General features: G+C 48.4%; 1 protein-coding gene across 8 annotated transcripts; it reads left to right on the plus strand.

Moving 5' to 3' along the window:
• Positions 1-2,640: 2,640 nt before the first annotated feature.
• Creb3l4 (cAMP responsive element binding protein 3 like 4) lies at positions 2,641-9,894 on the plus strand. Of its 8 annotated transcripts, none has more exons than XM_040752335.1 (10): positions 2,769-2,787; positions 3,647-3,746; positions 4,045-4,279; positions 4,428-4,549; positions 8,449-8,541; positions 8,657-8,763; positions 8,879-8,947; positions 9,036-9,120; positions 9,284-9,380; positions 9,518-9,894. In XM_040752335.1, exons 2-10 carry the CDS (start codon positions 3,651-3,653, stop codon positions 9,706-9,708), a joined length of 1,095 nt encoding a protein of 364 aa, XP_040608269.1. In that variant the 5' UTR covers positions 2,769-2,787; positions 3,647-3,650; the 3' UTR covers positions 9,709-9,894. The 8 variants fall into 8 exon arrangements, with proteins under 8 accessions (XP_040608276.1, XP_040608269.1, XP_040608275.1 ...); XM_040752341.1 differs by lacking the exon at positions 2,769-2,787 and adding an exon at positions 2,893-2,974 and having other exon boundaries at positions 4,054-4,279; XM_040752338.1 differs by lacking the exon at positions 2,769-2,787 and adding an exon at positions 2,894-2,974.
• The last annotated feature ends 2,276 nt before the right edge of the window (positions 9,895-12,170 follow it).

Genomic DNA, 12,170 nt, shown 5'->3' on the forward strand with positions numbered 1-12,170 from the left:
AAAGAATGTTAAGCCAGGACCTAGCAGTAGTGGTGCAGTCCTTTAAGCCCTTGGGAGGCAGAGGCAGGCAGATCTTTGTGAGTTATGTGAGTTCGAGGCCAGACTGGTCTACAGAGCAAGTCCCAGGACAGGCTTCAAAGCCATGTCTTGGGGGAAAAAAAAAAAGAATGGCAACCAGGCCATGGTGGCACAGGCCTTTAATCCCAGCATCAGGGAAACAGAGGAGTCAGACGTATGCATGTTTAAGGCCAGCCTGGTCTACAAAGTGAATCCCAGAACAGCCAAGGCTATTACACAGAGAAACCCTGTCTCAAAACAAAAAACAAAAAAAAAGTCAATGTTGGTTCAGACATCAATATCTTTTCTTTCTTTTCTTTCTTGAGAAAAGATCTCCCTATATGGTCCTTATTGTCCTAGAACTCAATATGTAACCCAGGCTAGTCTGGAACTCACAGAGATCCATCTGCCTCTGCTTCCCCTAGTGCTGGGATTAAAGGCATGGCCACCAGACTGGAGTACAGAGTAATCTTTTTTTTTTAAGATTTATTTATTTATTTATTTGTGCTTATGAGTACTTGATCTGTGCACACCTTTATCAGAAGAGAGAATCAGATCCCACGTGAGCCACCATGAGGTTGCTGGGAATTGAACTCAGGACATCAGGAAGAGTGGTCAGTGCTCTTAAGCTCTGAACCATCTCTCCAGCCCCCCAGAGTAATCTTTTTATTTTTTTGGTTTTTCGAGACAGGGTTTCCCTGTGGCTTTGGAGGCTGTCCTGGAACTAGCTCTTGTAGACCAGGCTGGCCTCGAACTCACAGAGATCCGCCTGCCTCTGCCTCCCGAGTGCTGGGATTAAAGGCGTGCGTGCGCCACCAACGCCCGGCTCCCCCAGAGTAATCTTAAAGAAGCTAACTTGTCCTCTCTGGGTTGCTATGAGACCAATATGAGATGTGAAAATGCTTATACATCATAGTTGCTCTAGCTGTTGATTTCTGCCAGTTCCTTTCCAGTTTGTACCAATGACTTAGTCAAATATTCATAAGGAAAATTAGCACATTCTGGATGCACCTCCCAGATTTTTCTGCGCTGAGAGGAAGGTTCACAGGATTCATACTTCTGTAAGCATAATTTCAGAGGATTCACCTGTGTTAGCGTAGTTTCACTTGAGGTGCACTCCTGTGCCATCAGACCCTAGATCAAGGCCAAATAAACCCCGACATTTTGAAATTACTATTTTTTAGCCAGAGTACCTGACACTTTATCAGCCAAACTGACAAAATATTCTCTGCTCCGTGAACCTGAGAGCTGTTGCTCATCGCGTGACAGAGACAGACAATACTGTCGAAAACAAATTCCTCAGATAGGTGTGGCGACTCACTCCTTACATTCCAGCACTTGGGAGGCTGAAGCAGGAGAATTTTCAAAATGAGGCTACCTTTGGTAACAGAGTAAGACCTAAGCCACAAAGAAACCCTGTCTCAAAACGAAAGACAAAAAAACAAACAAACAAACAAACAAAAAGAACCAAATAAACAAGTAGAAAACGATAGATAGATGGCAGCATAGCTAAGTGGGTAAAACCACCTAAACTGACCAGCCCCAAGCCACAGGATCATGAGAGAGAGCGGACTCCTTGTTGCTGTCCTCCGGCCTCCATAGCTGGGCAGGGGCATGGGATCCCTCTCCCCTCCAACCCTGTGATTGCCTGCCCTCATAGGAAGAGAAGGAAGGAAAAGAAAACACAAGTTCAGTGAGACCCTGCCTGGACAAATAAACAAGCCAGGAAGACACAGTGAGACCCTTTCTCAAACAAAATACAAACAAGATCTCACAACTTGTCAGGAGATGGCCCATGTAACAAAGTTAACAAATGTGAACCAAACCCTCATACCTGAAGACTGGAGGGCAGGGACACATCCAAAGGTTTCTGTAGCATGCTGTGTGTACTGTGCACGCACTGGTGGTTCCTGCTAAATAACTTCCATGTGTAACAGTTTTAAATTCAAGCCCACTCCTCACCCAGATCCCTCAATTCTCCTTTTATATTGTTCTACCATCTCATAGGTCCTGTTCCTAAGAAGTCAGCTTTAAGGGTGATGTGAGGACAAATAGAATTTATTGGACGTATCACTAGATACACTGTTCTTGCATTTTGTTACTGTTTTTGTTTTTGAGACAGGATCTTATGCAGCCCAGGCTGTCCTCAACCTCAGGGACACTCCTGTATCACCTTCCTCTTAAGCACTGAGATTGCAGGCGTGAACACCCACACCAAGCTCTCAAACAGCCTTCAAGCTCCATCCCCCCACCCCCCAGCATCAGGAGGCCACCCTGAGCAATGTGACTTCCTCACTCCCATTTCAAAACGCAAAACTAAACATATAACTGGTAGTTTTATGGAAATAATAAGACCTCAAGCCAAAAGCAAACGTTTGGATGATGCGTGGCAGTTTTCCTGCTCTGTGTCCCTGCGTGGGTTCGCAGGGCCCCGACAGTGCTGCAATGGTGGGGCGTCGTTCTCAGATCCACATAGCCGCGATTGCGCAACTGGTGGAGGCCTGGTCCACAGGCTACATGTTATTTGCTGTCTGCGAAAGTAATAACTTGGAACCTCGGAATCACAAGATAAACAAACTCAAACCCAGCGGCTCCTACCCTCAACCCGGAAGTTTTCACTCAACTTTCCTACAGTGGCTTCTCGATGGAACCCGGAGCCTCTGCCAAATTACTTCTGCGACCCCTCTCTGTTGGTCTATTGTTGCCAATCGCGAGGGCGTGGGCCTCGAGGTAGTCCGCCATTGGCTGGAAGCCCTGCCCTAAGTCTTCAACGTCCAATTAGGATTCACGAGTGGAAGAGTGCCACGCGGTTAGGGGGGGTGGACCGGGCGGGGGAGCCTCCAAAAATTAGCTTGGTTTTCTCCCCTGAGATGGTTTGCCTCTTGTAAAGACTGTGACTTCGAAATGGAGCGCTCAGGTATCCCGTGTGCTGGTCACTGCCCCCTCAGCTCTTCGCTGAGGAGACACCAAGCTCTCAGCAGTATCTACTAGCACTGGGGAAACTGACAGAAAGGGCGGGGGGTACCTATTGTTTTATTTCAGTTTGCATATGGGCAGCGCCTTAATCCTACCCCCAGATGCAGGCCCAGACAGTGGCTCCTGGTCAGGTGCAACCCAGCCCCACCCCACCCCCAAACTCCATGGACTGCATAGGCGGGGCTTGACTGGGCAGGACCAGGATACAAGATCCTGGAGGAAAGAAAAGGTGTAGTGTTTGGGCCTTCAGCGGGCTCGGTTGGTTTGGCAAGGTAAAGCTCTCCGAACAAAAACAGGTAATACCCAAGGGGGCTATTTATATAAAGATAAGGCCTGAAGTGGATTTTCTTTCGAGGGGCTGCTGCATGTGAGCAGAGGGGAATTCGGGGGAGCCAGAAGCCGTGAGGACTTCTTTTTTTGTTGTTTTCTTCTGTTTGTTTGTTTGTTTTTAGAGTCAGGAGGGCAATCCAGTGAATAATGGACGCTCCAAGTTTATTCTTCAACGTTCTTAAGTACCCCAGCCAAAAGGGGAACATGGCAAAAGACTTCTTTATCGTGTATAAGCAACAAACCGCCTCCTGCCTTCTGTAACTATTCCACTACCTTCCCACAGAAGCATGGAGCCCGGGTGCCCTGAGTTGCTGGAGCCCCCGGAAGATATCTTCTCAACAGGATCCTTCCTGGAGCTGGGACTCAACAGTCCTCCATCTAAGGTTCTCATGGCTTCAAGAGCAGGGCTGCAGGGCTGGGAGACCAGTGGGGCTGAGGCTGAGGGAGTCTGGTGAATGGAAGTGGGGTGAGGGTCAGACAACTCTGACTGGAAGCCTGAGAGGCTTCAGTTCCCACAAGGAAAGAGATCTGGTAACAGAGCCCACAAAACAGACACGACCTGTAACGATTTCTAGGTCCAAGAAGGAAAACCACCAAAATCAAAGCACATAGGATGTATGACTGACATCAGGTAGGACTTTCAAAATTCTTCTTCAGACACTCATACCTCCTTCTATCTAGGGCCTTCAGAAGAGCGAGCCTGATGACTTCCTGAACCTCTTCATTGATCCCAATATGGTATACTGCTCAGAAACATCTCCTGGTAGTGACAACGGTGTCTCTGAAGACCCTAGCTCCCCAGCCCCACAGGCACCCGGTACCCCTGCCCTCTATGAGGTTGTCTATGAGGCAGGGGCCTTGCAGCGTACTCAGCGGGAAGCAGGGCCAACCTTCGGACTCATCTCCATCCAGATAGGTCAGTGTTCTTTTTGGAAAGAAGGCAATGGCCTTTTCATGCCCAGCCTGACCATGTGGTCTAAGGGAGAAGGTTCTACTGTGCCACTGCCCCCGCCCTGCTGTCATCACCATCTCCTGACCCCTTCACCCCAGTCTGTCTTCTTCAGATCAGTGGAGTCCTGCGTTTATGGTGCCTGGTACCTGCACAGTCAGCGGGCTGTCCTCAGATGCTCCGAGACACATCCTGCCAAGAACCAGCACCGCAGCCCCAGCACCTCCTGCTGCCCTGGTGAGTCCTGAGACCAGCTAGAGCTGGTGTTCCCCGGGGACACAGAAATGGGAGTGCACGGGAAAGGGAGGGGAAGCTAATGAGGAACTGGTGTGCCCCACTTTTGGTGGTGGTTTGAAGGCCCAGGAGAAACAAGCCACTCTAAGAGCAGGAGAGCATGGGGAAGAGAGCTCTTGGGGGCCAGCGTGGTAATGACTTACTTAACTGCAGGTGGGGTGAGAGCACTGCAGCCAGAGCCCAGAGCTAGTGTGCATCTGCATTCAGTCATTCAGAGCTGCTCTCTGACTCAGGAAAGGGAATCGGGACGGGACCCCTGGGAATCCACCTGGACAAGGAGGACAGGGTGACAGAGAAACAGTAGCAAGTGTTTGCACTAGAACAATTGTCCTGAGGCCAGTGCTGCAGTGATGTGTGGGGTACCCTATCATGTTCCTCCCCCAGGTGGGCTAGACGCTTGACCAAGAGAGGCCAAGCTTAGGCCATATTCCTCTCTCTGCCCTGGGATGTATGCCTTGCCTGGGTCTGAAGGCAGAGAACAGGTCCTAGCTGTCCTGTAAAAATGTGCTTGAAGCTGGGACCAGAAGCCATGCTAAAGGTTTGCATATCAGCACAGGATTTGTGGTTGTTTTACTTTTAGATAAAGTCCTCTGTGCTCCATTTTCAGAGATTTCAGTTAGAGAGATTGGGAGAAACTCCCCACTAAAGTGCTTGGAGAAAAAAAGAAGACATCCGAAAGAAGTTAGGAAATGGTTTAGTTAAGAGCCAGAGGCCATCAAAAAGCAAAAGCCAGAGGCTGAGAGATGAGTCAGTGAGGAGCACTTGCTATGTGAGCATGAGGAGCACTTGCTATGTGAGCACGAGGAACACTTGCTATGTGAGCACGAGGAGCACTTGCTATGTGAGCATGAGGAGCACTTGCTATGTGAGCATAAGGAGCACTTGCTATGTGAGCACGAGGAGCACTTGCTATGTGAGCACGAGGAGCACTTGCTATGTGAGCACGAGGAGCACTTGCTATGTGAGCACGAGGAGCACTTGCTATGTGAGCACGAGGAGCACTTGCTATGTGAGCATGAGGAGCACTTGCTATGTGAGCATGAGGAGCACTTGCTATGTGAGCATGAGGAGCACTTGCTATGTGAGCACGAGGAGCACTTGCTATGTGAGCATGAGGAGCACTTGCTATGTGAGCATGAGGAGCACTTGCTATGTGAGCATGAGGAGCACTTGCTATGTGAGCATGAGGAGCACTTGCTATGTGAGCACGAGGAGCACTTGCTATGTGAGCATGAGGAGCACTTGCTATGTGAGCATGAGGAGCACTTGCTATGTGAGCACGAGGAGCACTTGCTATGTGAGCATGAGGAGCACTTGCTATATGAGCATGAGGAGCTGAGCTGGAGTTCAGATCCCAGCACCCACGTAAATAGCTACATACTCCCTTAAGGCCCTTGCTCTGAGGGCTTAGAATAAGAGGGTCACTGAGGTTTGCTGATCACCAGTCTAGCTCCAGGGTTAGTAAGAAATGCAGTCTCAAAGGAATAAGGTGGAGCAGAACCCTGGATTACTCCTTTGGCCTCTGGTCACATGTGCCATACCTGGACACACATGTACCACTACATCTCTCTGTCTCTCTTTCTCACACACACATACAAACACACACAATAAAAAGCCAGACTAAGTTATTCTCTTAAAGTTACTTCTTATTATGTGAGGGAGAAGGACAGTGCAAGTAAGCCATGGCTTATATGGAGGTCAGAGGACAAGTTTGTAGCACTGATTCCCTCCTTCCACCTTTACGTGGGTTCCAGGGATTAAACTCAGACTGTCAGCCTGAGTGCTTTATCTGCTGAACCATCTTACCAGCTACAAGCGAAGTTATTCTTTTTTGTTTGTTTGTTTTTTTGGTTTTTCGAGACAGGGTTTCTCTGAATTGTTTTGGAGCCTGTCCTAGAACTAGCTCTTGTAGACCAGGCTGGCCTCGAACTCACAGAGATCTGCCTGCTTCTGCCTCCCAAGTGCTGGGATTAAAGGCGTGCGCCACCATCGCCCGGCCCGAAGTTATTCTTAAATTACAAAGTGAAGCATAAGCTGGGTGTGGTGACACATACTTAAAATCTCTGCATATGGGAGGCAGAGGCAGGAAGAGTACCACAGATTGCAAGCTAGCCTGGTCTACATTGTGGCCCAGTGATTAAGAGCACTGGCTGCTTTGACAGGGGACCCAAATTCAAGTCCCAGCTCACAATTGTCTGTAACTCCAGTTCCAAGGGATCCGACATCTTCTGGCCTCTGTGAGCACCAGGCATGCAAGCAAACACTCACACACATAAAATAAAAAATAATAACAAAACCCTGAAACATTAAAAAAATTGTCATATATGGTAATACATCCCTTACTTGGGAGGCAGAGGCAGGCTGATCTCTTTTTTTTTTTTTTTTTTGGTTTTTTTTTTTTTTTTTTTTTTGGTTTTTCGAGACAGGGTTTCTCTGTGGCTTTAGAGGCTGTCCTGGAACTTGCTTGGTAGTCCAGGCTGGTCTCGAACTCACAGAGATCCGCCTGCCTCTGCCTCCCAAGTGCTGGGATTAAAGGCGTGCGCCACCAACGCCCGGCCAGGCTGATCTCTTGAGTTCAAGGCCAGCCTGGTCTACAGAGCAAGTTACAGGACAGCAAGGACGACACAGAGAGACCCTGTCTCTAAAAACCAACCCCTCAAAGAAAAGTTTCAAAGTAAAAATCTTTCAAAAAGAAATACTAGGATCAGCAAGATGGCTTATTGGATAAAGGCACTAACTGCCAAGCCTTTCCACTTCAGTTTGATCCCAAGACCCTACATGGTGGAAAAAAGCTCAGTCCTGAAAATTATCTTTTGACTTCCACGCATGCTCTGTGACACAAGCATACCCACATAGACCAACACAAAGACACGCACACAACAAACGAAATGGCAGTAGAAGGTCCTCAGCCGATGGGCTCAGCTTAACCAGACACCATCTATGCATCCCATACGTTTCACCTGCGAAGTCAGCCTGGCTGCTCTGAGAAACTCCTTGTCTAGTCAGGCGTTGGTGGCGCACACCTTTAGTCCCAGCACTCAGGAGGCAGAGGCAGGCGGATCCCTGTGAGTTTGAGGCCAGCCTGGTCTACAGAGCTAGTTCCAGGATAGACTCTAAAAGCTGCAAAGAAACCCTGTCTCAAAAAACCAAAAAAAAAAAAAAAAAAAAAAAAAAAGCAAATAAATAAATAAATAAAACTCCTTGTCTGAGAGTGGGCAGCTTGACCTGACAGGTGCAGTTTAGAACCTGGGGTCACATGATGAGTCATATGTCCCTGTGGTTGACAGGCAGTCAATTTTTTTTTGTTGTTGTTTTGTTTTTCAAGTCAGGGTTTCTCTGTATTGTTTTGGAGACTGTCCTGGCACTCGCTCTGTAGACCAGGCTGGCCTCGAACTCACAGAGATCCGCCTGCCTCTGCCTCCCGAGTGCTGGGATTAAAGGTGTGCAATCAAATATTTTACCAGATGAAAGTTAATGGCCAAATTGTTTGCCTGTTAAGGAAATTCAACAAAGTCCACCATAGTGATCATACAAGTTCTCTTCCGAGTGCCCTGAGAGCTAAAAGACAGACCAGAGCAGGCCCTCTCTAACTTGGCCATAATGTCAAGATTCCGCGTGTGTGGACAGAAACCTCACTCTCCCTCCTCAGCTTCAGGAAGGCCCATTGGCATGTCACAGAGCCTGCTGAATGAACTTTCTGCCCCTGACCTCACTTCACCACTCAGTGCAAGCAGAAAGCCCTCTCCTAAGAGCAGGCTGGGGGTGGGCTGGGGCTGGATGGGCAGCCTGGGTGCTGGAAGCAGGTGACCTCCATCCTGCTCATCTTCCGCCACTCCGCCCAGCTGTCCTGCCAGCGCCTGTTCCTTACAGATGAAGAGAAGCATCTGCTGGGACAAGAAGGGGTTTCTCTGCCCTCTCACCTGCCCCTCACTAAGGTAACAACTGCCCCCAAAGGGTGCTCCATCCCACCTCTAAAGAACCTGGACTGCAGACGATGTTGGGGAGTTGTGGGAGGCTAAGGATCCAGCACTGAACACCCTGGTCCTCCAGGCAGAGGAGCGAGTACTCAAGAAGATCAGGAGGAAAATCCGCAACAAACAGTCAGCTCAGGACAGCCGGCGGCGGAAGAAAGAATACATAGATGGGCTGGAGAGCAGGTATGTTTGGGCTCACCTTTCTGCATCCTGTGAGTGTCTGGGCCCCCTTCCTCACCTGGGCAAGCATGTTAAGGGACCACCTCCTAAGCCGTCTCTGCTTCTCCATACTCCCTAGAGTGGCAGCCTGTTCTTCACAGAATCAGGAGCTACAGAGAAAAGTCCAGGAGCTCGAGAGGCAGAACACGTGAGTGGAAGCGGTGTCCAGAGGGAGGAGAGGGAGGATGCAGCCACAGGCAAGCTGTCCTTGGGCTGACTCCCCGTTCTTCTCCCAGCTCCTTGGTTGCACAGGTCCTCCAGTTACAGAAGCTCACTGCTCAGACCTCCAGCAGAGCTGCCCAGACCAGTACCTGTGTTCTGGTACCATCTCTGTCCCCACACCTCTGCCATCCTGCACACTTCCACTTAACACCCCACTGCCCAGCCCGGTTTTCCAAACCCTGATAACTGTAGAGACCCTCTGCTAATGCTGCCTTCCTCCTCTGCTGTCCCCAAAGCTCAAATGCCTTCTTGCTCCTTTCAGATTCTTCTTTTTTCGCTGGCTCTCATCATCCTGCCCAGCTTCAGTCCCTTTCAGGGTCAACCAGAAGCCAGGCCTAAAGGTTACCAGCCTCATGGAGGTAAGAGGCAAGGGCATAGAAGCCACCCCACCTTACCCCCATGAACCAGAAAACTATTCTCTAAAACAATCAAATAGGAATGTTCTTGGCTAGTCTCCTACCCAAGCAAATGCTATACCACTACACTTTCTCCTCAGTGATTTCCAGAAATATCCTGACTCATAAGGACATGACAGAAAGCCCAGAGATCCCAGCCGCAAAGTCCAAACTGAAGGCACTACCTGAAGTCCCAACTGCAAACGGCTCAACAAAGACACAGTTAAAGCTGGGAACTAAGGCTGGACCCACTGGGCAGAGCAGGGGAATGTTGCATGCAGATGAGATGTAAACTGGACACTTTCAATTACACAAGAATCCTAACTCAGGATACCCTAGATCTGTCCATAAAGGCCAAATTTGCTTATACGGCAGGACACCTCAAGTACTTCTGTCGTATATTTGTGATTTTATTTCTTCTTTGGGGATAGGATCAAAGCAAGTTTTGACACAGAAATAAACTTTCTAGCTAAAATTATATCCCAGAAAATTGTGTTACTTCAGACAAGTTCTTACTATAGAGCCAAGCTGGCCTCAAACTCCTGATTCCCCTACAAGTGACAGGACTACAAGTGTGTCGTACCACATTCAGCTTTGAAATGTTATTACTGTTGTTTATGACGTGTAAGTGTGTTATTGTGTGCATAAGACACGTGTGGAGGTAAAGAACAGCTGTTAGCTTCTTTCCTTTCAGTGTGCATTCTAGGGATCAAACTCGGGTGATGATGCCTATGAGACAAACACTTGTTTTTTTGTTTGTTTTTTCCAGACAGGGTTTCTCTGTATTGTTTTTGAGGCTGTCCTGGTGCTCTGTAGACCAGGCTGCTCTTGAACTCACAGAGATCCGCCTGCCTCTGCCTCCCAAGTGCTGGGATTAAAGGCGTGTGCCACCAACACCCAGCTGAAGCAAACATTTTTTTTTTCTTTTTTTGGTTTTTCGAGACAGGGCTTCTCTGTATTGTTTTGGAGGCTATACAAACACTTCTTAAAGTTGTTGAGACAGGGTTTTTCTTTGTAGCCCTGTCTATTTTGGAACTTGCTCTGTAGACTATGCTAACCTCAAACTCACAGAGATCCACCTACCTACCTCTATAAATGGACCGCCTCTGCCAAATGTATATGTGTCTGTGAATACATACCATATGTGTGCCCAGGCTCATGGAGGGCAATGGATCTCTGGAACTGGCAGTTGTGAACTCTGCCACACACAGGTACTGGAACCCAACACAAATCCTCTGGAAAAGCAGCAAGCTCCCTTGACAGCAGAGCCATCTCGATAACCACTTCACCAAGCACCTTAATACCTGAGCCACTCTGCCAGCCCAGACATTTTAAATACGAGTAAAAGATGGGGGACTGGAGAGATGGCTCGGTGGTTAAGAACATTTGTTGTTCATGCAGAAGACAGGAGTTCGATTCCTAGCACTCGCACAGCAACTCACAGCCATCTTTAAGTTGAATTCTAGGGGACCCAACATCCTCTTCTGACCTGAGGGCATCAGGCATGCACATGACAAAGGTAAACCATTCACACACATAAAGGATAAACAAATCTGAAAACAATTTGTTTTAAGAGTAAAAGAAGCCGGGCAGTGGTGGCACACGCCTTTAATCCCAGCACTCGGGAGGCAGAGGCAGGGGAATCACTGTGAGTTCGAGACCAAGGTCTACCAAGTGAGTTCCAGGACAGCCTCCAAAGCCACAGGGAAACCCTATCTCGAAAAAACCACAAAAAAAAAAAAAAAAGAAACACGTTTTAGCCCTGAAACCAGAGCCAAATCTGACCCTAACCCTGTGCAGAAAATTAGTCAGTGCCTGAGCAGAAGATCTAGCCATCCTAAACTCAGGGATTGAAATCTGACCAATCCCCACCTACAAGAATCCCTATATAAACCCCGTGTCTGTTCAGCTTGTGGCTGCCCGGCTGTCCTCTGCCACCCTGGATTCTTCCCTCCCAATACATCTTTTTTTTTTCCTTTTGGTTTTTTGAGACAGGGTTTCTCTGTGACTTTGGAACCTGTCCTGGAACTAGCTCTTGTAGACCAGGCTGGTCTCGAACTCACAAAGATCTGTCTGCCTCTGCCTCCCGAGTGCTGGGATTAAAGGCGTGCGCCATCAACGCCTGGCTCAAATCTCTTGATTGAGGTTTGGGTGAAGATCTTTTGAGCAGGACTACTTTTGCAGGGGAAACCTTCCCCTGGCAGAGCAGAGTTGTTACACTTTGCTCTCCACTCTCCGGAGCAGACAGAAATGTAGCAACTTCTCCCGGAGCTAAACTGTTACACTGGGAAAACACCCAAGCTGGGAAACCCTCTCCTCCCCGGCAGAGCTGATACACTAGGGAAGCCTTTACCTGAAGCAAGGCTGTAAGCTGCTATGCTTACCGTGACCTGTGATATTCCTTGGCTCCTGTGTGCTAGAATACCTTTTTATCCGAGCTGTAACACTCAGTATTCTTTGGCTCCCAAGTGCCATCCCATCCGATCCATCAAAAATGCTTACAGTGGGTGCTTGGAATCAAACCCAGATCCTCTAATAAGAGGAGCAAGTGCTCTTAAGTACTAAGCCAACTCACCAGCCTCTTTTAATTTAATTTTCTTGAGATAAGAGTCTCATTACATATCCCTGGAGCTCAATATGTGGGAAAGATGGGTTTGAACTCAGATCAGTCTCTATCATCCATGTTTGGAATTCAAGGCATGTGTCACCATACCCAGTCCTCCCCAAAGTGCCAAATTATTATAGGAAAGGAAA

The sequence above is a fragment of the Mesocricetus auratus genome, unplaced genomic scaffold, assembly GCF_017639785.1.
Source record: "Mesocricetus auratus isolate SY011 unplaced genomic scaffold, BCM_Maur_2.0 Super-Scaffold_100009, whole genome shotgun sequence".
Classification (NCBI taxonomy): Eukaryota; Metazoa; Chordata; class Mammalia; order Rodentia; family Cricetidae; genus Mesocricetus; species Mesocricetus auratus.

Coding starts and splice junctions, on each gene's coding strand:
- Creb3l4 (XM_040752335.1), top strand. CDS start 3,651: ATGGAGCCCGGGTGCCCTGAGTTGCTGGAGCCCCCGGAAGATATCTTC. Junction 8,948..9,035: donor GAGCTCGAGAGGCAGAACAC/GTGAGTGGAAGC, acceptor TTCTTCTCCCAG/CTCCTTGGTTGCACAGGTCC. Junction 9,381..9,517: donor AGGTTACCAGCCTCATGGAG/GTAAGAGGCAAG, acceptor CTTTCTCCTCAG/TGATTTCCAGAAATATCCTG.